General features: G+C 37.8%; 1 protein-coding gene across 1 annotated transcript in view; it reads right to left on the bottom strand.

Annotated features, from left to right (window-relative positions):
* SGIP1 (SH3GL interacting endocytic adaptor 1) overlaps nt 1-26,699 on the bottom strand; it is a 181,322-nt gene that overhangs the window by 28,734 nt on the left and 125,889 nt on the right. The window contains exons 15-18 of the mRNA XM_063105768.1: nt 24,056-24,183; nt 22,979-23,105; nt 18,565-18,630; nt 17,578-17,637 (exon numbers count right to left, since the gene is read on the bottom strand). Coding sequence (XP_062961838.1) covers nt 17,578-17,637; nt 18,565-18,630; nt 22,979-23,105; nt 24,056-24,183 — 381 coding nt within the window. The remainder of the gene's footprint in view (nt 1-17,577; nt 17,638-18,564; nt 18,631-22,978; nt 23,106-24,055; nt 24,184-26,699) is intronic.

Raw genomic sequence — 26,699 nt, 5'->3', positions numbered from 1 at the left:
CATAGATAGCAGGAGAGGGTCTTCTTGTTTGTTTAGGAGACCATCCCCATCTTTCAGTCTATCCACCCAAACAACTGCCCACTCCACCAGGTCTGCTGCAGGCAGGAGGTAAATGACCCTCACGCCTAGGGATGAGAATGCAGGAGATAGAACCAACAGATGGAAGCAACAGAAAGGCTCAGAATGCATAAAAGAAGAGAGAAGAAATTCCAGAAGTTGTATGAAGCAGCAGAGAGTGGGAATTGGGTTAGCTTTTCCTTAAAAAGCTGATCATATTAGTTAGAATTAGTAAAAAGATAAATTTATATTCAGTTCTACAATAATTTATAGAGCATTTTCTCTATCATGCAGTGACAAAAAGAAAGAATGTTGGAAAGAGATTGAATTAAATTTGAATCCTGACTTTATCCCTCACTGTGTGACCCAGGGAAAATTACCTAAGCTCCCTGAGATTCAGCTTTTTCATATCATAAAATGGAGATAGTACCTTCTGTAGATATTGTGAAGATTAAATGTGATGATATAGGATGCCCTTGTTATCTGAGGATAGTCAATACCAGAGAAGTCACATAAAAATTAATATATTTAAAAATGGTACTAAAATTTCATAGTATATAATGATTGAAAGGTTTGATTGGGACTCAAAATTAGCATAAACTAAACCTGTAAAAAGTTCTTTTATTAACAAGGTTTAAGCTACAATAATAATGAGTTCTTAGAATGAACAAAAATGATGTGTGTTGATATTTGGGGCATATTTTTCTGATAAAATTATATTATAGCTCTACACACCATCCAAGGTTCATATTGGGCTTTAATTCATGATCATAAATATAGCCATTATGGCAGAACTAATTGAGAGTTTTATAAATTCCCTTAAGGACTTCTCAATTTCTTGATTTTCTTTTAAGTGTCTATGATGTAAGCTTACTTTTTTTCTCTTATTTAGTTATTAAGTTTTATCTCTCTTAAGCCCTCAATTGACAATGACCTTTGGCATGACTGAAGCAGCTTTACATCATCACTTTCATTGACTATGAAATCCTGTATCCTTTCTGAAATTGGCAATTTCACTTTGCAATAAATATGAGTATGTGCTGTATTTACATTGTAAATTCGCTGTTTTTAAGATCAGATGTTTATGGGAAAATTTATTGGCTCTGCATTCATATGATGGAAGGGGATAGATGCTAGTGTTAATTTGGGAAAAGGTATATTAAAATAAGGACTGATGTTAGAAGTAAATACTTTCATGTCACTGTGGTCTTTGCTTCCCTTCAGAATATAGTAATTGCAGGTCACCTATACTAATAAACTCTTGGGTAAGGAGGTTCATCAAGATATACAAATCACAAGTCCTGGCACACAGTAAATAATAAATTGGCAGCCATTATCATTAGCAGTGAAGAAGAATTTGCCTGACAGTCACAAAATGTAATGTGTTGTTTCAGCCTCCCCTCAACACCATAGCATTTAGCATAAAGACAAGATTAGAAGTTCTTTCTAGGTCAGTAAAAACAATTGAATCATGAGAGCTTAACTTGAAAAGGTAAATTCACTCCTGTGACCTGGTGAATTTTAGCTGAAGTGATGATTAATAAAGTAACAAACTTTTTTTTAATCATAACAGCTTTGTTTTCAATTTTTTTTTAGGATCGATTTGGGAAAAAAGGAGTCAAAGGAAAGTTATTACAAATACATTTTTAACTTTTTTCTTTTTCTCTTCATTTTGGAATATTATGATTGCAGTTGGCTTAAATTATACAAAATATATCATATATATGTATATTGCATGTGTGTGTCTGTACATGTTGTGTATAAAAATCTAAAATCTCTCTATATAACATTTTCTTAGGAATTATGATAGTCTAATGATAGTACCTGATCTAATAGATACTGTGATGAGAGCTAAACTGAGCAATGTTTTCTGAATTCCACAGAGTGCTAAATGATTTACATGCATTATCTTATTGAATCCTTACTCTTTTAAGAAAAACATATTATCACCATTTTACAGCTGACAAAACTGAGGCTTAAAAAAGTCAAGAAGCTTCCATAAGTGCTACTTAGTCTTCTCATGTCCTGAGATACGTAGCTTCAATTGATCTGCTGAGTGCCGGTAAAGAGGGAAAAGGGCAAACCTCAAAATGGGAGGAACCAATACCATTGAGCACTGGCTGCGAGCTAGACACTCTTTTATGCTTTAAGTTAAAGCATAAAAGACAGTGCATCATTTAATTATCATATAATTTATTTATCAAATAATGCATATAGTGCATCATTTAATTATCACCACAACCATGTGTTCAGATGGGCATTGCCTATCATTTACCCACATTCCTTCAGCCAGTAAGTGGTAGAGTCAGGGTACAAATCGAGGTCCACTTGACTTCATGCTTTTCCATATAACAAGCCCCATAGACCTTGTCCTGACCCACAGCAGCACTGGGAGAGTTATGCCTGCTGCGTGCTTTTCAATGTGCTAGGTGTTCTTCATGAAAATGAGGAAGAAGATGTATTTAAGAAGGTCAGATATCACAAAATTACAGCTATGCAGGAAAAATAAGTTCTAGTGGTATACAATAGTGCTAGGCATCTATAATTAACAATTATTTATTGTATGTTCTCAAACAGCCAGAAGGAAATGGCTCAAGTGTTCTCATCACAAAGAAATGATAAAGTTTTGTGATGATGAATATGCTAATTGCCCTGCCTTGATTATCAAAAGTTATATACATGTACTGAAATGGAACTCTGTATCCCATAAATGTGTACAGTTAATACATGTCAATTAAAAAAATAATAAATTCTTTTATAAAAATACGCACTTTTTAAAAAAAAGAAAGCTAGGTATCATAGAGTGGAATTAAGGATACTGAATTTCTGAGTATATAAATAGGATTAGAGTTATTTTCAGTCTTCCTCTTCATAAATCCCTGCCCACCTGCCCTGGTTATATATATATATTTCATGTGCATACATTTTTTTGCTTTTATATTCTGCTCAGTCCAAAAACATAAAATCAATTTACATTTTTCATCATGTTTTATAGAGAATTTTTCTTCAAACTGGGTCTTTGCTTAGAGTTCCTAAACTGTCATCCAAAATTAATGGCCAATTTAATTAACTTCCTAAAATGTTTGACTCAGAAAATGGGAAAATTATACTTTGCTTTTATCATCAAAGTCAGAACAAGCATATTCAACACAAGGACTGTGTTAAAAATGGACATAAGACAGGAGACAAAGCCACAATAAAAATGAAAGGAAAGTGAATGTACACTTGCTCCAATTGATTACCTCAGTGAGTATAAGCACTTACTATTTTCGTTGTCTTAGTATGAGGACTCATGCAGCTAAATCCTAGCCATTTTTACATAGACAGGTTGATCAAGCATCTGTAACTGAACCAGCTATAGCATGGTACTATGAAGAATACAAAGAATACAAAGCTAATTTATGTAGAGCACTTATATATGATGGCCACTGTGCTGCATACTTTACATGCATTATGTCTTCTAATCTCAAAACATTTATTTGAGGTGCATATCATTATTATGTATAATTCATCGCTGAGGAACTTAAAGCTTAGTAAAATTAAATAACTTACTCAAAGTAACTTACTTTACAGTAAGTAGAGGAGCTGGGACTGAAAATCAGATCTAACTTCAATTGTATCCTTAAACTCTACCCTGTTGTATGAATGTTCACCCTTACATGTTAGTGAGCTTTGCTCAGAGATCCAGCTGCATTCTCAGTGGGGCAGTATCATCACAAAGGGGTGAAAACTGCTTCAGGGATGGTGAAAAAAAAGCTCACTTTTTAAATGTATAAATCACACAGATATCCATACAGTACATAACCAGATGTACGGTACATCTGTGATACTAAAATTGTCCTACGGAAGCCATTAGGGAAATACAAAGGCCTGAAAAGGCTCCTTGGGCAAGGGAAGGGAGATAACGAAAAAGAGTTTGAGAAGCACTAATCTACAGATTCAAAAGGGCCAAGGATGTGAATTTCCCATACAACTCATCAACTCTCTTTCAAAAAAAAAAAATTAAGGCATCAATTTTGTTAAGGGATAATAGTTTCTTTCTTTCTTCAAACTTACACTGAATGAATAATATCTGCAGTGCCATAGTTATCTGTGGTCCAATCCAGATCCCCAGGGGGAAAAAAAAATCTAGTGAGACCATCTCAAGAGACTGGTCAAGCCAGGAAAGGTGTTTTCCAATGAGCAATGTAGGTAGTCTTTGAGTCTCTGCAGGAAAGATGTGAATATAGTCAGGGGACTCAAAAATGAGGAGCTAGAGAGAGCCTGGAATCAAGTAAATAAAGCACACACACGTGTGTGTGTCTGTAGAGATAAATATAGAGAGGCTTTTCTTCAAGAATTTTCACCAAACACACAAAAATATTACCACTACTAATATCTGAAGAGTGTGATTTTGGAGTATAGTCACTCTTTTATTTATACTTATATTTGTATTGTTTGAATTTTTTAGGTAATATGCTTAAATCAATATCATAATCAGAATAAAGCAAACTATCAGCTACTTGCAAATACTTTGCAATGGCAAGGGGATGTTATCATATGTTAAAATAAAACAATGCATAATTATATACTTATGATAATATAAACTATACACACACAAAGTCACATTTACATAAAAAATCTTAGAACTGAAAGACACCAAAATGATAACAGTGGTTATCTGTGTTTATTAGATTATAGACTATTTCATTTTCTTTATACTTTTCTGCTTATGCAAGTTTTCTATACTGTACATGCATTACTTTGATATTGTGGCAAACATTATAAATAGACATTGGGAATTATTTTGGGATTTCAAATAACATTGAGGTTTCTACTTTTCTCCTTTATTTATTTCTTGAATGGTTCCTTTTAGTTAAAAAGTGGATTCTGGTAATTTTGAGCACTAACAAAAGTAATTCCCTCGAAGGGGCTATCTATGAATGAAGAAGCAGGGAGAATGCTGTCTGCCACAGTCTGCGTGCCTGAAAGCCTGCTCTATGGGCTGCTAGTGGGGAATGGGCTGTGAGTAGAGTCCAGAAAAGATAAAATCTAACAAAAGGAGTAACCAACATTAAATAACTCTTTCTTCCTCTTCCTGGACTCACCTTGCATGATGGCAATTGAAACTCCACCAAAACATCCTTGAAAAATCAACATCATCCCTGCTCCCTTGTGACACTTTTTCAGAATAATCTTTTGTGTTCTCTCAGAGGCATATTTCAAGCCTCTAAATCAGATCTCAGGGGAGGCCATGCTGTCATTACTGTGAATATGAGACTAAGAAACAACTGTAAACGGCTCATGCTGCCTGTGTGAATGCGGGCCGGCAGGAAAAGAAGCCCCAAGGCCATATTTACTTGTATCCTGGAGACTTAGACAACAGAGCCAGCAGAAGAGTTCAAGTTCAAGTTCAAGAGAACAGTTCAAGTTCATGAACTCTGTCTGCAGAAAGGCCATGCTCTAGCAGAAAGGGTTACCACATGCATGGTGAAAAACAGTTGAAGAAACAAAAGGGTTAAAATGTTAAGGGCAACAACTTAACGACTCCAAATCAACCTTTGATTTAGTAAATGAAGCAACTAATAAATATAATACTCATGAGATGTCTAGCACATACTAAGTATTCATTTATGCTAATTATTATTTTAGAAAATAACTATTTGTACAGTACTTTATAGTTTGTGAGGACCTTTCACAAGTAACTGTCTAAAATCTGTTTGGGGTATAGGTGGTGCTGATTAAATACACCCATTTTAGACACCTAAAAGGACTTAAAAATGGGAGATTCTCCTGAGTCTTGACATCTCTTTGAATCACTAGTACACTTTCTTCATTCGTTTATGTCACCTCTCCTCTCTGGGATAGCAGAGGTTCATAGAAAAAGTATTTTGTAGTGGGGTAGGCAGCCTAAATCTGTGGGCAGCTCTTCTTAAAAGACACATAATCAAACAAAAGTTACAGAGGTCATCAGCCATCTATTACACGATGAAGGCTCAGAACCATCCAGAGGTGAAGCAGTTCCCCCTGGGGATTCTCAGCTTCTCCATTCTCTTCTCAGGAAGTTTGAAATTACTAGTCAAATCTGCTGAAATGCCTTGGCTTACAGATTCTTTAATAAAAGAGATGGCAACATTTTTTTCCATGTCTCCCATCAACATTAACACAGAACCCCAAGGTTCCACATCAGATATATATAATATATATTCCATATCTTTTTCTCTATTTATCTATATATACATATGTGTGTGTGTGCAACATGTGTGTATGTGTAATGAGAGTAAACTGATATAAATAAGTTGGAACTCTTTCTATTTTTAACATCTAGGATACCCAACATGCCTTTAGGTTAACATTTACACATTATATAACATTTTGTATTTGAACTACAACACGGCAACATTTTATATTTCTTCAAAGAAGACTCTATATAGGTTTAAATGTCACTCCTGTTTCCTGTATCACCCTAACTTCTAGGCCAGGATAGGTCTCCCTGCTGGGTACCTCCAAAGCACCCTATCTCCTTAATTATAATATTCTTTACATATTACTGTAACTACTTGTTTAATGTCTGGCTTCTATGCACTATGAAAACAGGAACATGTCTTTCTTGTTCACTGCTGTAACCCCAATACCTTTCATATTACCGTGCACATAGCAGGCACTCAAAAAGTACTTGGGATTGAATAAATACAGCCATAATAATATCTGTCCTGGTACCAATATTACCAAGGCCTTATTCTACAAATTTGTTCATTGTTTTTCCAATTATATACCTACCTGTTGCAGAGTTGGGAAACAAGGAAAATCTTAGCATTTTGCTGGACATCAATCATAATCAATTTTATACACATACACATAAACATAAAGACAATCCTGATTCCTGCTAAAGAATATTAATTATGAGCATGTCTAGGCATATGCATATTGAAGCTACCATGAGGAGTATTTCAAGGCAAATGCTATAATACCATAATGGGACAACTAATTCCTTCTTTTGAGCATGACTTATACATCTAAAATTACTGATGGGGTAGGTAAGGAAATTTAAAACTTTTCTCAAGAGCTCCCACCACATGAAAAGAGAAAAAATGAAGTGTCCTAGAAAAAAAAACAATTTTTTTCTAGTCATAAGAAAAGAAATAGAAAATTTCTTACTCAATTATTTTTAAAGTTTATACAAGTCATTTTATTTCTATTTGATGCATTCAACAAATATTAAAAATTCCTTCAGTCTCACATTATGTTCAGTTTTGAGTGTCTATGCATGTCAAGAGGAAGAAGAAGAAAGAAAAAAAAAAAGATTACTAAAGTAGATGAGAAGGACATACACCCAAGAGAAGACAAAAGGCTTTGATGGGCAGCAGTTAGGGAAAAGAAGCAGAGCATTATTTCTATGTTAACTTGTATTTGCAATAATAGCCATCTGGAAGCTCGTATTTTTCTTCTAGGCATGATGTCTGCAATTTTCCTACTGGTGTTCACATTGTCTTACTCAGGGTGCCACTGGGTTAGCCAGTTAGGCATTAACTCAGGCAAGGACAACTGAGAGAGACCAGCAGGAGATCTCGTTCATTAATATACTCTACAAAAACGTGAACTTTGAATATCACACATTCAAAATTAATCACTAACATTTGTGTGGCTAATTAAAGAAAAATATAATGGAGCAAGTTCCAAGTTACAATGCATTCTTATTCCAATATGGTTCCTAAATGCAGGCATGCCCCAAGGTTAAAACTGCACTTCTTTAGATTCAGTCCTTTACTCTAAGCAGGTGATTTCCAAATTTAGTTTATTTATTCTGGGACTCATACTACATGGAAGCTGTGCAGAAACATCCACTATGAGAGGTCTCCAATGCAACACATTCTTCCTGTCCAAATGTATTATCCTGGGAGATTCCTCCTTCTAGATTAACAGCACCCTTCTACCTGTGTCTCAGGATGAAAGCTTTGGGGTCAGCTTTCACTCCTTTCCACATCCTATTATATGTCACATGTTTCTGCCTCAATGATATTTTTCGAATCCCTCCATGACAACAGATGAAGCCGTCCCTGACTACTCCTCCTGAACTGCTTCAGTAAATACCCAAATTTCTCCCTACCTCTAATCCTAAAAATCAAAGATGATCATACCACTTCCTTTCTCAAACAATTCTCAAAATTCCATTCAAATTTCTTCTCCCAGTATTTGAAGCCCTTTAGAATATGATCTCTACTAACCTTTAGAGATCATCTCCTAAAACATCCCTCCCTTCAGCAGTGTTTATCATCACTGAATACAACCTAGATATTCCTTACCCTAATGCCTTTGCTCAAGTTATTCCCTTAAACTGAACACTCTTAGCTTTTTGAAGTCCTCCTGTTACCCAGCTCAAGTCCTTTTCCTTTAAGAAGTTATCCCAGAATCTTCCCAGGTAAAAAGATCTATCATTCATACTTTTCTTGAAATTTTGCAATTATACTATGGCATTTGTTACAGTATACCTTTTACAGGAAGTGCCAAACTTTTCCACTTTTTGTGCATTCCTAGAAGGTAGAAGCCATATCATTTTACCCCCATAATTCCCACACAGGGACTTGTAGCTAAGAAGAGCTCATGGAATAAATGTGAACCACTGAATGAAGAAATAAATGAGTGGATATTCTTCAACTGTTTTATTCTATTAATCATTGAACCCCAGGTTCCTTTTCCTGCTCTAGGGAACAATTTAATTTATGCTTCAGATTTCAAAATTATCTACACATAGCAACACTTCTTTTAGTGGCTTAAGGCTTTGTGCTATTCTTGTTAGTTCCCCATTTGATAACTCCATTCAGATGAGAAATCCTGTTCTAGAATCTATTTCTGTACCCAGGCAAGTGTGCCTCAGACTTAGGGTTCATCTCTGGGGAGTGAAAGTCTTCAATCTTGAGCAAAGCAAAGACTGGCCAACATTTATGTATTTTAAACCTATTGGACTGTGTTCATTTTCATTTGAGTGAGAGACACATTTAGAAACAACTGTGTGTCGGTAGTCTAGTCATGATTGCAGAATAGATGGTCCCCAGTGTCACTTTCTTCCACAAATCAACTAATTTACAACAATAGAAAAGCAACAGCAGCCAAGCTGGGACTGCTAGAGCTCAGGGGAAGAGGAGGAGAGACCTATAGAGTTCATGAAGGTGGGAGAAGCCACTATGAGAGAGAGAAAAAACTGCTTAGAGCATTTTGGGCTGCGGCCACTTTAAGGCTGGAGCTGCTGAGTGCACGGAGCAGGAGCTGGCAAAAGCCGCAGTTGTGCCCTTGGGACGGAGTTGCTTGGAGGCAGCAGAGGAGAAGGGGGTCTTGGTGGCCCCAAGGACAGCAAGACCACTAATAGGGTTCCCATGGACCCACACAGGAGTGAAGAGCCACAGCAAGTTTAAAAAAGGAGCCATTCAGAGGCCAGTGAGTCATCACAAGGGACTGGTGCATGGCCCATCCCATGGGAAGTGTTTGGAGCATGGGCAGTGGGGGAGATGGGCCCACCAGGAGAATACCGGGACACAGCAAGGACAGCTGATCCGCTCCCCAATCAGCACAGGACCACTCAGAGAAGACTGGTCAGGAATATAGAATTGCATGGGGTGCAGTTTGATGACAAGACTCAGGCCCAGATCAGAGTTTCTACACAAACCAGATGCACTGGGTCCCTGGAGAGCTTGGAAGTACCTATAAGGTCAACCATTAAACCCTGAGCTGCACAAAAAGCCTTCCCTAGGGAAACAGCAGCAAAGCAGCAATTTAGCTCAACCACACAGCTTAAGTACTGGTTCCCACAAGAAATCCCCCCATTTTAGAAGTAAGCAAAGGAAAAAAAATTAGTTCTGGCCCAGGCACACCACCAGCACCTCGGGGCCAACCCCGGAGACTGGACCCCCCACCCACAACCAGGCACTCCACCAGCACCTCAGGGCCCACCTGGGGATCTGAGGTATGGAGCCAGGGACCAGACCCCTCTTCCATAATGAGGCACACCACCAGCACCTTGGGGCCCACCCAGGGGCCTGAGGGATGGATCTGGGGACTGGAACCTCCTCCCAAACCTGGCACACCACCAGTGCCTCGGGGCCCAACCACAGATCTGAGGCATGGAGCCAGGGACCAGACCCCTCTTCCATAATGAGGCACACCACCAGCACCTTGGGGCCCACCCAGGGGCCAGAGGGATGGATCTGGGGACTGGAACCTCCTCCCACAACTGGCATACCACCAGTGCCTCGGGGCCCAACCAGGGATCTGAGGTATGGAGCCAGAAACCAGGCCCCCTCCCACAACCAGGAACAATGCCAGCATTAAGAAGAATGCCAAAAAACATCACCTCCATGTGGGTGGCCCACCACAGCCACCACAGTAACCACAGCTGCCACGAAAGTGGCTAGACATCACAACCGCCATGCAGATGGTCCACCAGCCACTGCAGTGAATCAACACAAAGAGAGTCACCAGCAGAGACCAAAGAAAAGAGGATGTCTCTCTCCACAAAGCCCATTCCAGAGTGACAGAAGAAGCATCTGCTCTATGATAATATTGGGGGACCTGAATACACCTCTCAGCATTGGCCAGATCATCTAGGCAACAAATCAACAAAGTAACCATTACTCTTTCAGAGGGAGAGAAGAAATCTAGGGTTATCAGTGGGGGTGGGAGGAAGGAGAGAGGGATAGGGAGAGATTGGACAAGGGGCATAAAGAATAAGTACGATTTGTAACAATATGCATACTAGTAGTATTATTTGATCAATACATGTCAACGTTGAACCCCCAAAATATGTATAATCAATTATGATTCAATAAAAATTAAAAAAAAAAAACGACTGTGTGCTTTGGACTGTTAAGGTCATAAGAGAAAGAAAATACAGCATCAGTGAGTCTGATGGAGATACAACAAGAAGCTCCTGGGCTTAATCACCATCAGAGACCTAAGAGGTCCCTTTAGAGGCCAGGAAAATACCAGAAGTAAGAAACAAATGCATCTTGGATACAGCACTTTCTTGGTCCCTTCCCTTATTCTCCTCATTCAGTTTAAATGCAACTTTAAAGTATAAATAATAAAAAACCCTTCATATTGTATAGTACTTTAATAAACAAAACACAATCTATCTTATTTGATTTTTCTAATTATCCTGCCAGGTGGGTATTGCACCTTCCATTTTAAAGATGACAAAACAGAGAATCAGAAACATTAAATACTCAAGATCGCATGGTTATTGAGTGGCACAACCACGACTTGAATATTATAGTGGTTAGGAACACTGGTTTTATGACTTAAAACTAACTCCCCTTGAACTGACTTAACCATTGACTAGCTAGCTGTGTTATCTTGGGAAAGTCATCTAAATTTTCAGAGCCTCTATTTGCTCATCTGTAAAATGTGAATAATAATAGTATCCACTTCATATGGTTGTTGTGTGGATTACATGAGCTTGTGGATATGGAGTGATCAGCGAAGTATGTGGTCCACATTATGGGCTCATCAGTGATATATTGAATCAACATTATTTGCAAAAACAGCAGAACCCCGGATATACTCAATCCAAGTAGAATGATATTTGCACTGACCAGGTACCCCTGGCATGATGTTGTTCTTTGGACAGACACTCTAATCTACTGTTAAACATTCCCGTATTTAATCAGGAAGAATTCTGACATGAATTCTGCACATTCATGTTCTCCCTCACACCCCATTCACATAATTTGGCCTAGACATCAGGCCAGAAATGGAGGACACTTTGCTGGATGTCTATTCTTTCACCAGCATGACAGTTACATACTAAACGTGAGGTAAATAGGGCAACTGCCTCAAAAAGCAGGAAACCATGTGAAATATCAGCATTTTGGTCAATCCCACAGATTTTCAGAACCACGCACCTAATTTACTAGGAACAAGCAAAGTGAATACTAAAATCCGTAGCAGATCGGTTTGATAAAACATTTTGCAGGTTTAGGCTATTGAAAAAAAACTCTCTGTGACCTTCAGGTATGTTAATAGAAAGGATTTTACATGTCATTTTTACAATAGAGTCAACATATAAAATCTCAGAATAGCCAGGGAGCATGATTTTAATATTTTTAATGAGGATAGTCTCATATCACTGCTTTCTTAATTTCTACATTATTACCTCAGCCTGGTTGTACTTAACACTGTAATCTGCACAGAGCAGATACTCAATAGGTTTACTGTCTTATTGATTGAAAAGGGCCTTCAGTGGGGTAGGTATAATTAGTGGGCATTTCCACTTGAAAAATATCATGAATTTAGCAAATCAGTTGCTCCCCAGAAAATTGGTTGCAACTTCCAATTTTTCTTTCTTTAGTGACTCTCAAGTCAATTAATTAGTATCCTTGTGGCCCCATGTGAAAAATTTGACCTGTTCACATCTTACAGGATTTTTTACTATGTTAGGGTAAGGAAAGTCACGTGCTGTATGAGTGTGATTGTAACTTTCCAATTACTGAGTAGAGATACTGAATAACCTGCTTAAGGAGGTCAGATGTTTAAAATGCCTGAGAGTCTGTTTTTTCACAACATAATTCCAAAGAGAAAAACTATAGCTCCTATTGTATAGACGATTAAGGACTTTCCAGAAACATATTTTTCTCCTTAAAGGTCTAATCTGGACAGAGAAAAGAACTTGAATGTAGGCCTGGGCTAGTAAACTGAGTGAGAATGGGAAAGACGTGAGAACAGATGTCTCAGTGAGGTCAGAAATAAGGTATAGTGGCAGGGAATTAGAGAGCTGGAAGGTTAGGAGATTTAGGGAAACAATCTTTGCTGTGGCTGAGTTTACGCGTGCACTGTGAATAGCAGAGTGGTCTCCAGCTTGCAGCCTGAGTTTAAATCCTTACTCTACTTCTTCCTGGCTGTGTGACCCTGTCCTGTGAAAGTTACTTATGTTCCTTGAATCTCAATTTCTTCATCAGTGAATTGTGCTGATGAAATGAGATATTAGATGCAAGGAACTTTGCACATAGTAAGTGCTCAAATGCTAGTAGTATTTTCATCTCCTTGGTCCCCCTATTTAAAATTGTGGCCCCCAGTATGCTGCATTCTCCTTCCATATTTTTTTTCTGTAGAACCCATTACCACCTCTGTACTATATACTTACCTTATTTTTAACCCTCCACATTAGAATGTAAGCTCCACGATGACAGAGAATTGTTTCTATTTTGTTCACTCCTGGGGAGTGCCTAGGACAGTGCTAGCATGCAACAGGCACTCAGTAAATATTTGTTGAATGAAGGAATCTTTGCTTAATATAGACCCTGGTACACGAGAAGGGTGACCAGTTTTAGTTATGAAATAGCCAAAATGACACTTGCCAGTGGGAACCATTTCCAGGGTATGACCAGAGGTGTGAATTACAGATCTGAGTGGAGCAGAGAATGAAAGGAAGCTGCCAGCATCTCTTAGCCCATGGATAAATGCAGAGGAATGCTCTGAGGTCAGTCGTTAATAGCAATAAGGAGTGGTAGAGTGTGGAATTATCAGATGGCTGCTCTTCACAATCAGGGAGGGATTAGAAATGGCAATGGGGGACGGGAGACTCCAAACACTGCCTCCTGGTCTCATGACATTTGGCCCACAGGAGATGGAAGGAACTCTCCATGGAGAGGGCTATAGGAGAAGTGACGGTCCCTGAAGAGAGCTGGGACATTGGTGGGTGAGTTCAGCAGAGAGACTGAACATGTAGAGAAGGGTGCTGCTAGGGCTGAGACATTCCCCATGGGAATTGGGGGAGGAAGAGCAACAAACAGAGCACAGAGCAGCCTGGAGATGAGTGTACGAGGTGAGGGGCAGCATGAACACATGATAGAGATGATATTCAGACACTAGGACACTCAAGAACTTATGGTCGCAGGTGTTTTGTTTTGTTTTTCCCATCACCACAAGCAAGATGAGTTTGTAGATAAAAAAGCTAAGCAAAGAGAGAGACAGAACATGTCAGGAAACATCTTGATGTTAAAATGCTCTAGGGAATTTTACAAATATCCAACATCTTCCATATGTCATGGAAATATCTTTCCTTCCCACCTAAGCATAATTGATAGCTACAATAGGATATACTCTTGGATGAATTTAAAATGTCATTACCATTCGTAATCTTCACCTTTTCTTTTTTAGCTCAACTTAAAATAAATACTTTATTAAGATTTCAGTAAAATTGTTTATAATAGTGAAATATTCAGAAAGGCTTTGGTACTCTGTGAGTTAGGACCACTTTCTAACACTTTTCTGCCTCTCTTGTTAAGTTAATGGTGGAAGTGTGAAGCACCTCATGTCATCTCCAAATAAACTCATAAGCCAGTGTTAGTTAATATTAGTTAGTTGATCGGTTGGTCAGTGGCTCAAACACTGACTGAAAGACTATAATGTCTAAAGCACTGTAAGAACAGAACAATGACTAAGGCAGCCTGAGGTTGTGAGCCCTATAAAAACACTCACTCCTTAGAAGTCAATAAATAATAATAGAAAATCTGTTTACAACAGGTGACTGTTTTGACATGGGAATCTTTCTTCATCTTCTACATTCCCTGAATTAAGAATTGGAGATAATGATAATTAATATAACTAATAACAAATGAGGATAAAACCAGAGTAGCCTAGAAGAATATGTTAAAGTGCTTGTTACTCAATGAAACATATTGTTTTGTTTGTTTCTGGCAGCTGGCTGGTCCAGGGATTGAACAAACCCTGGACCTTGGTGTTATCAGCGTCAGACTCTAAGCAACTGAGCCAACTGGCCAGTCAAAAACATGTTAAATGACAGTCTTTTTGGAGTGCAGTAGTCTCCCCTTATCTGCAGGGGATACATTCCAAGACCCCCAGTGGATGACTGAATCCTCGGAGAGTACCAAACCCTATGAATATTATGTTCTTTCCTATATATACAGGCCTATGATAAAGTTTAATTTATAAATTAAGCACAGTGAGAGAGATTAACAATTAATAATAAAATAAAACAATTATAACAATATACTGTAATAAAATGTGGTCTCTTTCTCACTCTTTCTCTCAAAATAATTATCCTGTACTGCCAATAACTGAAACCATGAAAAGCAAAACTGAGGATAAGAGGGGACTACTGTACAAAAATTTAGGTGGGGACACTATTCTAAAGGTAATTTAAAACGTCACCATTTCTATGTCATTTTATCATCACAGTAGAAAATTTAAAAATCCTTCTAGGATGCACTAGCTAAAAATGCCCAAGACCAATGTGTAAATGATGAAAACAAACCTTCTCCATTTTTAAAACAATCATTCTTGCTCAGGTGGCAAGGTGTCATTTTTAGGCTTCCCTTGAATTGCATTTTGATATGCTTTTATCTGTGTAAGCATTTCTTAGTGAGATAAGCAGGGACACGCACATTCATGATAAGGCTGTTCACATAGCCTCTCAGGAAGCCTCATCGAGACTCCCCAAACTTGAACAAAGTCCACAACAGACATAATACAGTACTAGAGCTTCCAATTAATTTCTATTAAGACTATTATTTTCATGATTTCTCTTGGCCCAAATTGACATGCTTAATAAATTTGGGTTCTTACTAATTAGAATGGCAATGTTACCAACTCTAGATACCCAGACATCTACTAAACAAATATATTTTCATAAAATATATGTTATTCCACACATTTATTAAATACTTACATCCGATTGATAATATATGTCTTAAAAACAGACTAACAATCAAAATGTGTTTAGATTGGTATCTTCCAAAATGGTCTATCTCTGTTTGTGAAAAGAGATCTCTAAAACAGAAGCAACTGAGATAACACGTACTCTAAAGCCAAAACCAACAGCAGCAACAAAAAGACAATGGTCAGAGTGGTTTTTGTGGAGCCCCAATTATTTGAAGATTGCCATAGTACACTACATAATTTCCTGGTTAAAACAGAGTAAGCGACAGCCTCTGCTGCGGCCAGACTGAACTAGAAAAAGGGCCTATACACATACAGGTATTTGCTATACTTCAGGATCAGCAACATATTCAGCTGTAGCTGCTTCTTTTGAGATGTGCTGATCAGTACAAATATACCCGGGCATTTTTTAATTTCATCTGATTCAAAGGGAAAGTTTAGAAGGTCACATGTTGGAGCACTTTGCATCTTGATTATTACAAAATTAATGACCTGAGGCAATGAAGGCTTTGACGTCATGTGGAAAATATACATCCTCTCCTGAAGACTGCCTATCCACCTGTGCTCGACCCAAGCCAGGACAACACATCAGGATATTTGGAAAGTCTGAAATTGGTCTGACTTTCTATGATTGTCTCTCTTTTCTGCTGCTTTCCAAGCTATTCCAAACTAAGGACTTCCATTTATAGGACCATCTTGCAAGCAAAATTCGCTGTTGAGAGAAATAAGCCACAACCATATATATCAGCCATTCTGATTTCAAAAAATGCATTAAAACACACATCCAAGTTAGGAAAATTCTTTCTGTTGTCGTGAAACACAATGACAAGTTCAATATTTAGTACTGAACACACATCCAAGTTAGGAAAATTCTTTCTGTTGTCATGAAACATGATAACAAGTTCAATATTCAATTCTACAGTAGAGTATTTTTGGCCAACTTTGATCCCAGGATAAATTTAGCTGTTTAAAATCCTAGAAAATAGGGGCTCATGTGATAAATCTTTATGTGTAAGTTGGCCTATTAATTAAGTTAAATTACTTAATTTTTCCCCACCATTAGTTTTTATCAAATGCCTGGGCTGTTGAGATGATTTAGAATTTAAAATAAAACAGAAGAATGTTAATCCTTAATGCAGAATATGAAAGATTATCGAACATTGAGGTTAGATAGTTGACATTATATTTATGTACATTTCCCTTAATCTTCTAAAATGATGACTCCATCAATAGTTGCCCAGTTCACAGCAGGCATTCCAAATGCAATTTCAGGAGATTCAAGTTGAACTTACTAAAATACTCCTTCCCTCCCGCACCCCCCATTTTCCTGATCTCCTATTCAACATTTCTCGTCATAATATATATATATATATATATATATATATATATATATATATATATATATATATATATATATATATATATACATAATTACATTTTATAATAATAGATGTTGTATCCCAAATATTAATAATCCAAAACAAGGTTAAATGCCAATATCAACCAAAAATGTCCTTATATTTGTCACATTTGCAAAAGAGTTAGGAAAGAGCCCTGGTTGACAGAGTTAAGTTCCTTGGCCAAAAAAGGTGTGTTTTGTTTTGTTTTGCTCAATTGACCACAGTTAATTCAGTAACCAATATTAACTGCAAATTAGCTACAATTTTTCAATATGAAAAATTGAAGATCACATACAAACCAAATTCATTTAATATTTTCTTTAGTATTTAATATTTTCTAAGTAGCCATAGCATTTTTTATACAGAAATGAGACCAGAACTTTTGAAGGGAACTGGGATTTTGAAATGCAGATGGAGAAACGAAGAATGAGGGGAGTATAAATTAGAATCTGGTATGCTATGTACTACTTACCTTCAAAAGTCAAATAAAACTTTCCTCTGTCAAACCAAACGAGGGAAGGCTGTTCATTCTCTGTATGGCCAGGAGTTGAAGCGGGATGGGAAAGGTTAGGGAGAGGGAGAGAGAAGGACACAATGTGAGTTACAGAGCAGGACATTACTCTCACTATGGGAAGGGACGAGGCACTGCATGCCATTAGCGTGCAGGAAAAAGGGAAGGCTGGCAATCTACGTTTTTGTTTTTTAGTTCAGGAGACAGAGAGCAAAAGCAAAGCTATGGAAGCCTAAAGGGATGGACATGTGTTGCTGGTAGCTTGATACTTGGTGCTTGTGTGTATGGAGCAAAAGTCTTCCTGGCCATGCAGGGCATCAGCATATTTTAACTGCACTAATTTGGGCAACTGTCATTCAGCAATTGCTGTATCCATTTCATCTTCAATGTCATCCCCTTCTATGTTTCCAAAAAAGATAAACTCAGAGTTAAGGGCTGTATAAAACATTAGCTTAGGTTTTAAATAACAAAAGCATTGCATATCAATTTCAAGTTCGTGGAAGATGTCATATATCTTTCGTCCCCTCCCCTGGAATCACCTTAGACATCCAGACACAAAACACCCTTTACCTATATACCAAAGAGAAAACAAGATTACTAATGGTGCTCTATTATTTTTCAAATTAAAAAGCAGTCATCGGACATACAATTCTGAGCAGCTAAATTATTCCTTCCTTTGAAAATTCACATAGTAATAGCATCTCACCTCTTTCAAATCTTTTCACTGAGAAACTGTCATGCAACGTGCTGCTTTTTTTTTAATAAGTTAACAAAAAAATTTCAGTGGCATGAGTTCCACAATGGACAGTAAATATACAGGGTGCATCTGAGAGGCACTGGACACTCATGAGGTGAGGAGCATGTCCATGAAGTTTACAGCATTCAGATGGATAATGACTTGGAATTTTAAAATCTAGATATCTAGAGATCACTTGGCTAGCACCATACCTGCAGGCGTTTCACAGCGCCTTTCAAACGAGGGCAGTTTGTCATAAAAAACATCATCTTCTGACACTACAAACCAAAGAAACATAAACGAATGGAAAACAAAAACACAAATACAAATCCCAAATGAAATCCAGCAACACACTTTACTGACTGAAACACAGGAATGATTTTAATGGAAAAAAGAAACAAAACTTCAGACACTGGGATTATGATTAGGATATAAAAAAGGGATGTGCTTATTTTATGATATTCTATGAGAAGAAATTAAAATTTTTAAAAATGCCAGGTTTTAGCATCTGTTAATTTGGCTGAAGTCAGCTCCAGGGAAGAAGTCACTCCCCACCTTCTCAGGGAGTTGTTAAAGGCACTATCATTAATAATTGACTTAGGCAAGTGTATTTCACTCCAACACAGTTCTCAAGTGGCCAGACATATGTCCATCAACAAGAACCTCTTGACAGAGCCTTGACAGCTCAACAGGATCACCCAGCATGCACTTTCCCCCACGGGGAAAGAAGAAGCTTTTAATGGGACCATAAAAAAGCAACAGTGTAAATCCAAGGTCCCTGCATGAACTATCTCATTCCGCCCTCATCAAATATCCAAATTCAATTTGCCTTGCACCTGCCTTTGGTAGTTATGGACTGTTACTTTTGAAAAGCATTATCATAATTCCCTCTTTGGCTATGGTATCCAGCTGTAGCTAAATGTCTTTGTAAATTGGTCACAATACCATAAATTGATGCTCTGGACCTCAACCATTTCAGCTTTTTACACAGTCTGTTTTCTCACCAACTAACAAATGCAAGTAATTAGGGTTTTTACTTTATGTGATTAAAATAAAAAGTATTAATGCCACAAGTCTTAAAGGCATTATTATAACTTTAATAGAAAATTGAATAAAATATGTACAAAGACCAGGAAGAGAGAGTTGTATCTATAATGAAGACAAGATAAGAAAATGGATGAGGGTAGGAAAGATATTCCATTAACAATAATGTTCCTTGGAAAATATTCTATATACTTGCCTCCTAGACTAGGGGAGTAAGGCAAGGAAGCTACTTTTTTTGTCAGTTCTTAAGGTTCTAGGATATCACCTGTCAATCACAATTTTTATTATAACATGTGGCTTTCTTGGTGGCTAGAACAAGTTAATGTAACTCCTGTAATATCTATGAGAGTATAGGAGACGGCCTTCCAACAAAATAGCATAAGGGAAAAAAAAAGGACTAAAATAAAAAGTGGAAATTTTTTTCTTGGGATATGGAATATTCACCTTCAAAGGTCTGCTTTTTTGTGTGCAGAATAATTGGCACTAATACCAGTATTTTCTTAGAAAGCTTATAGAATTTAGAATTGCTATCCAGCTTGGAGAGACAAAGTCTTGGAGGCAATATTTTATAGTTTAGATGCTATGGTTTCATTACTGACTACAAATCATTTTTACTCAAAGTTCTGAAACAAAGAGAGCATCAAAATCCATCTGATGCTCCCTTGGATGCCCATAAATAATTACTTTTTATTCATTACAGATTCCTGGGATGTTAAAGGTGCAAGTTAAGATGCATAATTACCAATGAAGAAATACAATTGACAGTGAAGAAAAATTGTCTTTATGGTGTTCTTTTTGCAATGTGGTTCCAAGGAAGACTTTGCAAACTTCTAAAAAAACTACTACAACCATAGAAATAAACGAGTAATGAATATGTATATTATAACTCCCATTATCTCTAAATGTTATCTCTTTATCTTGAAATGCTTAGGAGTTTGTTTCTTGTAATAGAATACCTTTAAACATTTTCTCTACCCCCATAAAATTAATAGGATTTTCCCCGAAATCATATAGTGTAGGTCCTGTGACTTTTCTAGTGCAAAAGTAGTTTAACTGTATTTCATTGATTCTAAGACGTGAAATTTTCCACATTCTAACCTGTCTAAAATTGGGATGGGTCTTTTAATTAATGTGATGAGAAAGTATTGTATCTTGGCTCAATTGGCAGCTTTTTTCCCTTTCTTAGTCATGTATAAAATAATAGTGCATTTTTTAATTGAAGGCGTCTTTGATTCAATAACATACATTTGAGTAGGAGCTTTTCATTATTTGAGTGTGACAATATACAGAAAGTCCTATTTTCAGGTGTGACATCAGATTTACTAATTTATAATCACTACTATCATGAAAAATTTCATACCCGAAGTCCATTAAGGTTATTTTCTTATGTGAATTGTTGTGTAGAAAGTTATTACACGCTCTTAAAAATTTAGTTCTTGAACTGCTTTACATTTGGCTTATTGGTTCTCACTATGCTGTAAGTGCCATGGATATGTCAAAAAAGTATTGTGGTGGTGGGAGGGAAATGTCAAGCCATCAGCTTCAGGGAGTTGGCTGCTAAATTCTCTATCTCCTCCAAGCCATTTGACTACATTAAGTTGGTGTTCCAAGTCAGTCATTGTTAGGTCCCTTGGTGTTGAACAGCCCAAAGCAGATCTTCTCCAGAAAGAGAGTCAGTCATTTGACAGTGGATTTACTTCAGAGGAAAGTGGCTGTCAGGTGACCCACAGCAGGAGGAAATAAAAAACAGGAAGGTGAGGAATTCAGCTAGAAGATGAAAACCAAATAAAAATAACAGAACCGAACAGACTAAATTAGTATGCTCCTCTGCAATGAAGCAATGGGACTATCCTCTTATGTGGCTTTTTTTTTTTTTTTTTTTTTTAACTCCTCTGGGTTTCATCTTGAAAGAACACATACTCGATGTGTTAGGAATCAAAGTTGCTGGCCAGGATTGGAGATGGCTGCAGCAGGGAGTATAGAAACTCGTACGAAACATGGACATAGTTCAAATTCCCTGCATGTGCAATTTTCTCTATGAATCATAGTGAGGTTTAAGAACATATTAGATGGTTCATCTGAGGTCACTTGGGGTCCACTTTCTGAGTGACAGTTCACTCTTACTTTCCTCTCTGACCAACAAGGTAAATTACATGGAGTGAGTGGACCAAATAATTTTGAGGAAAAAAACAAAACAAAAAACAAGAGCAGGAGTGAGGGGAATGGCTGTAGCAATCAAGGAGTATTAAAGAAATAATTGAAAAAATAAGGTTGGGACGTTACAAAACAAAGTAAAACAGATAGAAATGAGCTAATAGTCATTGAAAGATGGGAAGCCCCAACTTGTCCCAACTGATGATGCAGACAAGAAGTAGACTTGGCTGTATTAATAATGTTAAATATCTGTCTGTTAATCAATCACACAGAATTGGATAACTGGCTATACATTTTCACCAAATTTGAAGGGTTCTTTTGCGATGGTGTTATTAAAAGTATAGAGCATGTGATATAGATAAAATTCCCTTAAGGGGCCTTAAGAGGCACACTTTTAACTTATTTTCCTGGGAAAATAGGCATTTCTTCTCCAGAAGAGCTTTGGGCTTTGATGAAGTCACTTCTCACATGGGCAACTCTGCAGTGTGCTCTTCCATATGTAGCAGCAGGAATTTATTTAGTTTTGGTTAATGATTCTCCCAAGCAAGCAGGATGGAATCATTGGTTTATAATATGGAAGAATTGGAGGGGAGTTCAGACAATAAAGGAAGACAATGAGGAAGGGGGGCTGCAGGGGAATAATGGAATGGGAAAGCCCAGGTCAGAGATACCATGCTATGATGGGAGAGGCAGCAGGAGCTTATGAGAGGTGGGAAAAGAGACCAGCCTTGAGAAGAGGGAAGACACTCCAGGCAAAATGAGGCATTTAAACCTGGGAAAACCATCAGCTGAGTAGCCACTCTCAACTCTTCACTTTTCATCACAGCGCAAGGGAAGAGGCACAAAGGCATTTACTGAAAATGCCGGCAATGGCTTATTTCTCTGGGAAAATTGACCACGCACCACTGAACAGCACTAGAAAAAATGTCAAAGAGTTTGCTCAAGTCCCACAGTGCCAATGTTTATACCATTTGTCAACATAAGGACAACCAAAAAATGATGAAGAAATGAAAGCTCCAAGAAAACCAAGGTTCTAAATTTTGCGACTTCTGAAGTGGTACACGGTTGGACTTTAAAGAAACATTTTCCCTCAAATGAGACTGTTTTTATTATAAGAAATAATATTTAAATTACAGGACCTTCCTCGATGATTTCTTCTTTACTTTTTCAAATAGCTCTGTATGGAGTAGCATAAAAAAAAATTCCTGCAAAACACAGGTGTTCATGTTCTTTCATTTGTTTATTTGCTCAGGTAAAGCACTTTGCCTCTTTTGCTGAAAAGGTGCTTTTAAAAGAAGAATCAAGTGATAGTAGCAAACACACAGCAAAATAATTTCGACCAGAAACATAGGGCCTTGGGGATTACAGATCCTAAAAAATATCCAGTCAAAACCACAAATGGATTAAAAGAGAAGAGATAATTTTTACCAACTGTGGGAGTGGTAGCTGCACTCAAGGAATTGGTTGACGATATTGAAGAAGTGCTTTCAGCCCGGGCTAAGGGTGCTATCGGAGGAGGGCTGGAAGAATGTATGGGAGGGCTAAAAGGTCTGGACTGTAGGGAGAAGAAAAGAGATGAAAAGTTAGATACACAGGTGGTTGTAATTTTCCCCCATAATTTTAATGCCTCTCAGCCCTGGATTTGACAACTCAGCTTCTTAAAGGAGTACAGATGACACCTTTTTTACACCAAAATTGATTGTATCTATATACAGGAGCTTATGGAGTGGAGCTGGAGAAACCGCAAGCCATAAAATGCTAAACTCAATAAGAACATTAGACTTAGAGAACCTGGGATTTGTGACATGGTCAACAGGTCTATTTCAGGACTATATGCTCAAATGCCCTCGGGGACTAAGAAGGTAACACAATGTGAAAGCTCATACTCATCCAAAGTACAAAATACTATACTGTGCCAAATAATATGGACATTATCAGTTGTGACTCTTGTGTGCAGTTGCCAAAAACATTTACCTCTGCCAGAAGTCTCTTAATTGTTCACACAGAATCTTTTCCACTCCTCAGCCTTAAAACACAATGCAAGAAACTTCTGTAACAACTCATCAGGCTATCACTCTTTATATTCACATAGTGTGCCTATCACCAATAACCTATCTGTATTCTGGGGTCAGAAATCAGGACTTGCCCTCTCTTGGAGTTTTCCACAATCAAATATTGTGAAAGGAAACACCTTTCTTTCTAAAGGATTTAGCACAACTGCACATTACTTTCTTCACTTGTATCGAACCACTGTAGCAGAGCTGAGGGCCCAGGCATCCTATCCCAATCATTTCACCTTGGCTTGAAAGATGGTAAAGATTTGAGGAGGGTTGAAATGTACAACCACACCGCAGTGACTGTCTTTCAGATGCCACCTGTAAGGGGAGTCTGTACAAGTGCTCTAATGCTTAGACTGAAGTGCTATGTCCTGTGTTAAGGCATTTTGAGCTTGTCTGTCATTCTCACCATCTGTTTCTGAGCAAGCCAGGGCACAGGGGAACATACCACATCTCCGACTCCAGGCTTTCCTGGTGGTAGCTTTGGCCGGGATGGAGGCCTGGGAGGAGGTGGAGGTGGAGTAGTACTGCGGCGAGGAACCAAAGGAGTGGCTGGTCGAGCAGGGGATGATGCACCTGAAAAACAAGCTGGTGTTAAAAATGGCTGGAAACACAGGTGGCCAAAGCTCTCTCATCGCAGTGCATCACCAGTTCCAGACACTTTTTTCCCACCTCGGCACTTACTATGCTAAACACGCGCAGCATTTTTTTTTTCTTTTTTTCTTTTTTCAGTAAAGAAAAAAAAATCCTCAGTTGAACTATGGTTGATGGCAAAAGCTGAAGCTCACTGCCTTTTGTTGTCATGTGACAACAGTGAAAGGTAAATCCTTTTATTACTCTATCTGTGTCAGAAGGTAAATTCTTAAGACTTGTGGCTGGGTGGCAAGTGCCTTCCATTTCGTTCACAAACGCACCAAGCTCATGATGAATTCTTGTGCTTTTGGCATATAGTCAGAATTTATGTCCAAGGTGAAAAGGGAGGTTAGAACTTGAAGGAAGATGAATTATTTTTCCACATTAGATTTTTCTTTTTAAAATATGAATAAGAGAATTATGTTTTTGACTTTGTATCAAAATGAGTGCTAATTTTATCAGTGTACCCAAACACTTGATGGTAAGCAAAGGACAAAATACAAGAAAATAAATTAGATGTTGCATGAGTACTTTGTATTTATGTGATCTTAATAACAGAAACACATTGAATTTAGAGGACTTTATTTTGTGAAGGAGGCTGCTTAGGAATCAGTCAACATAGAGTTTGCCCATGATGGTTTTTGTGATGATCTTTGAAAGAAACGTGGATTTACTTTTCTGGCTGTCAATGACAAGCATGTGAAACACTGAAGACACACAGAGGCCAGCATGCACACCAATCAGCACACCGGTGGGGTCTCAGGAATCAGGGGCCTACCTTTAGTCATATGTCTGGAATACATTGGAAAACTACTTGGCTAAAAACTTTAAGTCAAATTGATATTGAAACAGTTCGTGTTCATAAAAGTTTCAGCTACTCCCAAAGTTTTTGTCACTTTAGTTAGAAGCACAGGTTACCAAATTATCTCAAGAAAATTCTAAGAAATCCTGCTCTAGGAAAGTACCCACATTCTACCCCAGACCCCATGCCCCCTGCTACCTCCCCCAACATATCACAAAATTGTGGTCATAGAAGAGTCCTAGACCAGCATGTCAGTCTCCAGATTTTCAGATTCTCAAAGAGCTTTGAAGTTGAACAGCAAAACTTATCACTTAAGAATCTGCTCTCATCTTAAGAGTGTCCCTGGTGTATACCTTGATTCTCTTGTTTAAACAATGTGAAATCTTGAGTGTGTTTCTCTGTGCTGGTTATTCTAAGTGTAATCACATTAGTGTGAAACCCTTCTAATTATTACCATCTCTCCCTCCCTCACTTCACCTCCCTCCACTGCTGCTATTTAATGTATTCTTACTTTTTATTTATTGGGCCAGGGTCTATGCTAGGCATTTTACATGTATTATCCCTCTGATAAGCTTTGGAGGTAGGTATAGTATCTTAATGGAAACTGAAGGTTGGAGATATTCAGTAATTTGTCTAAGATCACACTGCTCAAATGGTGGATATAACTCCAAAGTCCAAGCTCTTAAATGCAATTTCTTGTAGCTTTAAATAGCCTATGGAGCCCCACATTTTGCAGAAAGTCTGCTCTTATTTTTGCATGTTTGGCTTACACACATCTCTCTCAATATAAATGTTCCCAGTCTTTGGCTAATCTTCTGTTAAAAAAAAAGAACAAAACAGGGTATGTTTTGACAGCCCCCACTACGAAGTTTTCTTTTGACTATTATGTTAGTAGTTTTACACTCAGGGTGTCTTCAGAAGACACAAGTAACAGCACAGAGATGGGAAATAAACTTTTAAACAGCGCTGTCTTTGTCAGGAAATTTCATGAGGCATTTTTTTGTGGGGGTGAGGGGAGAGGTTCTATTCAGCTTTGGGAAAACCATGCCATAGAAATGGTCCAAAATGTCTACTCATGGGTCTACTTCCAAGAAATAGTCTTCTTAATTAATCCCACGAAGAGGTCATTTATTTATCTTTTCCCTATATGTTCTAGAAAAGAAATTTTAAAAACTTCTTTCGGTAATGCTCGGGAAAGTACTAAGAAATTGGCATCAGGCAGGTGGAATATTCAAAAATTCAATATCCCATGGGGGTGGGGGTTATGGGGGCAGTGGAGGCAGCTGGGGAGAAATGGTAAAGGTACAGGCCGTGGAATCCAACAGATCTAGGGCAGATCCTGGCTCTGCTACTTATTAGCTTTGTGACCATGGCCAAGTTACCTCTTTGAGCTTCAGTTTCCTTATCTGCAAGATGAGACTAATACAACATGATGTTGTAGGGAAAACTGGACAATCTTTCCCAAATTATGTTTCTTAGAACACAATTATACCATTTCTATGAAAACATTATTCAATATTTATGCAAATGGTTATATACTATGTTTCTTTTTTTGGTGACCAGCACATTAAAAGCCCTAACACAGCCCCATCCAGTAAAGCTTTCTGCAATAATGACAATGTTCTAGAATAGCACTGTCTAATAAGATAGCCACTGG

Source organism: Cynocephalus volans, chromosome 8 (genome assembly GCF_027409185.1).
Source record: "Cynocephalus volans isolate mCynVol1 chromosome 8, mCynVol1.pri, whole genome shotgun sequence".
In the NCBI taxonomy this organism is placed as follows: domain Eukaryota; kingdom Metazoa; phylum Chordata; class Mammalia; order Dermoptera; family Cynocephalidae; genus Cynocephalus; species Cynocephalus volans.
Note: the sequence above shows the minus strand (reverse complement) of the source record. Positions and strands in the feature narration are given on the sequence as shown.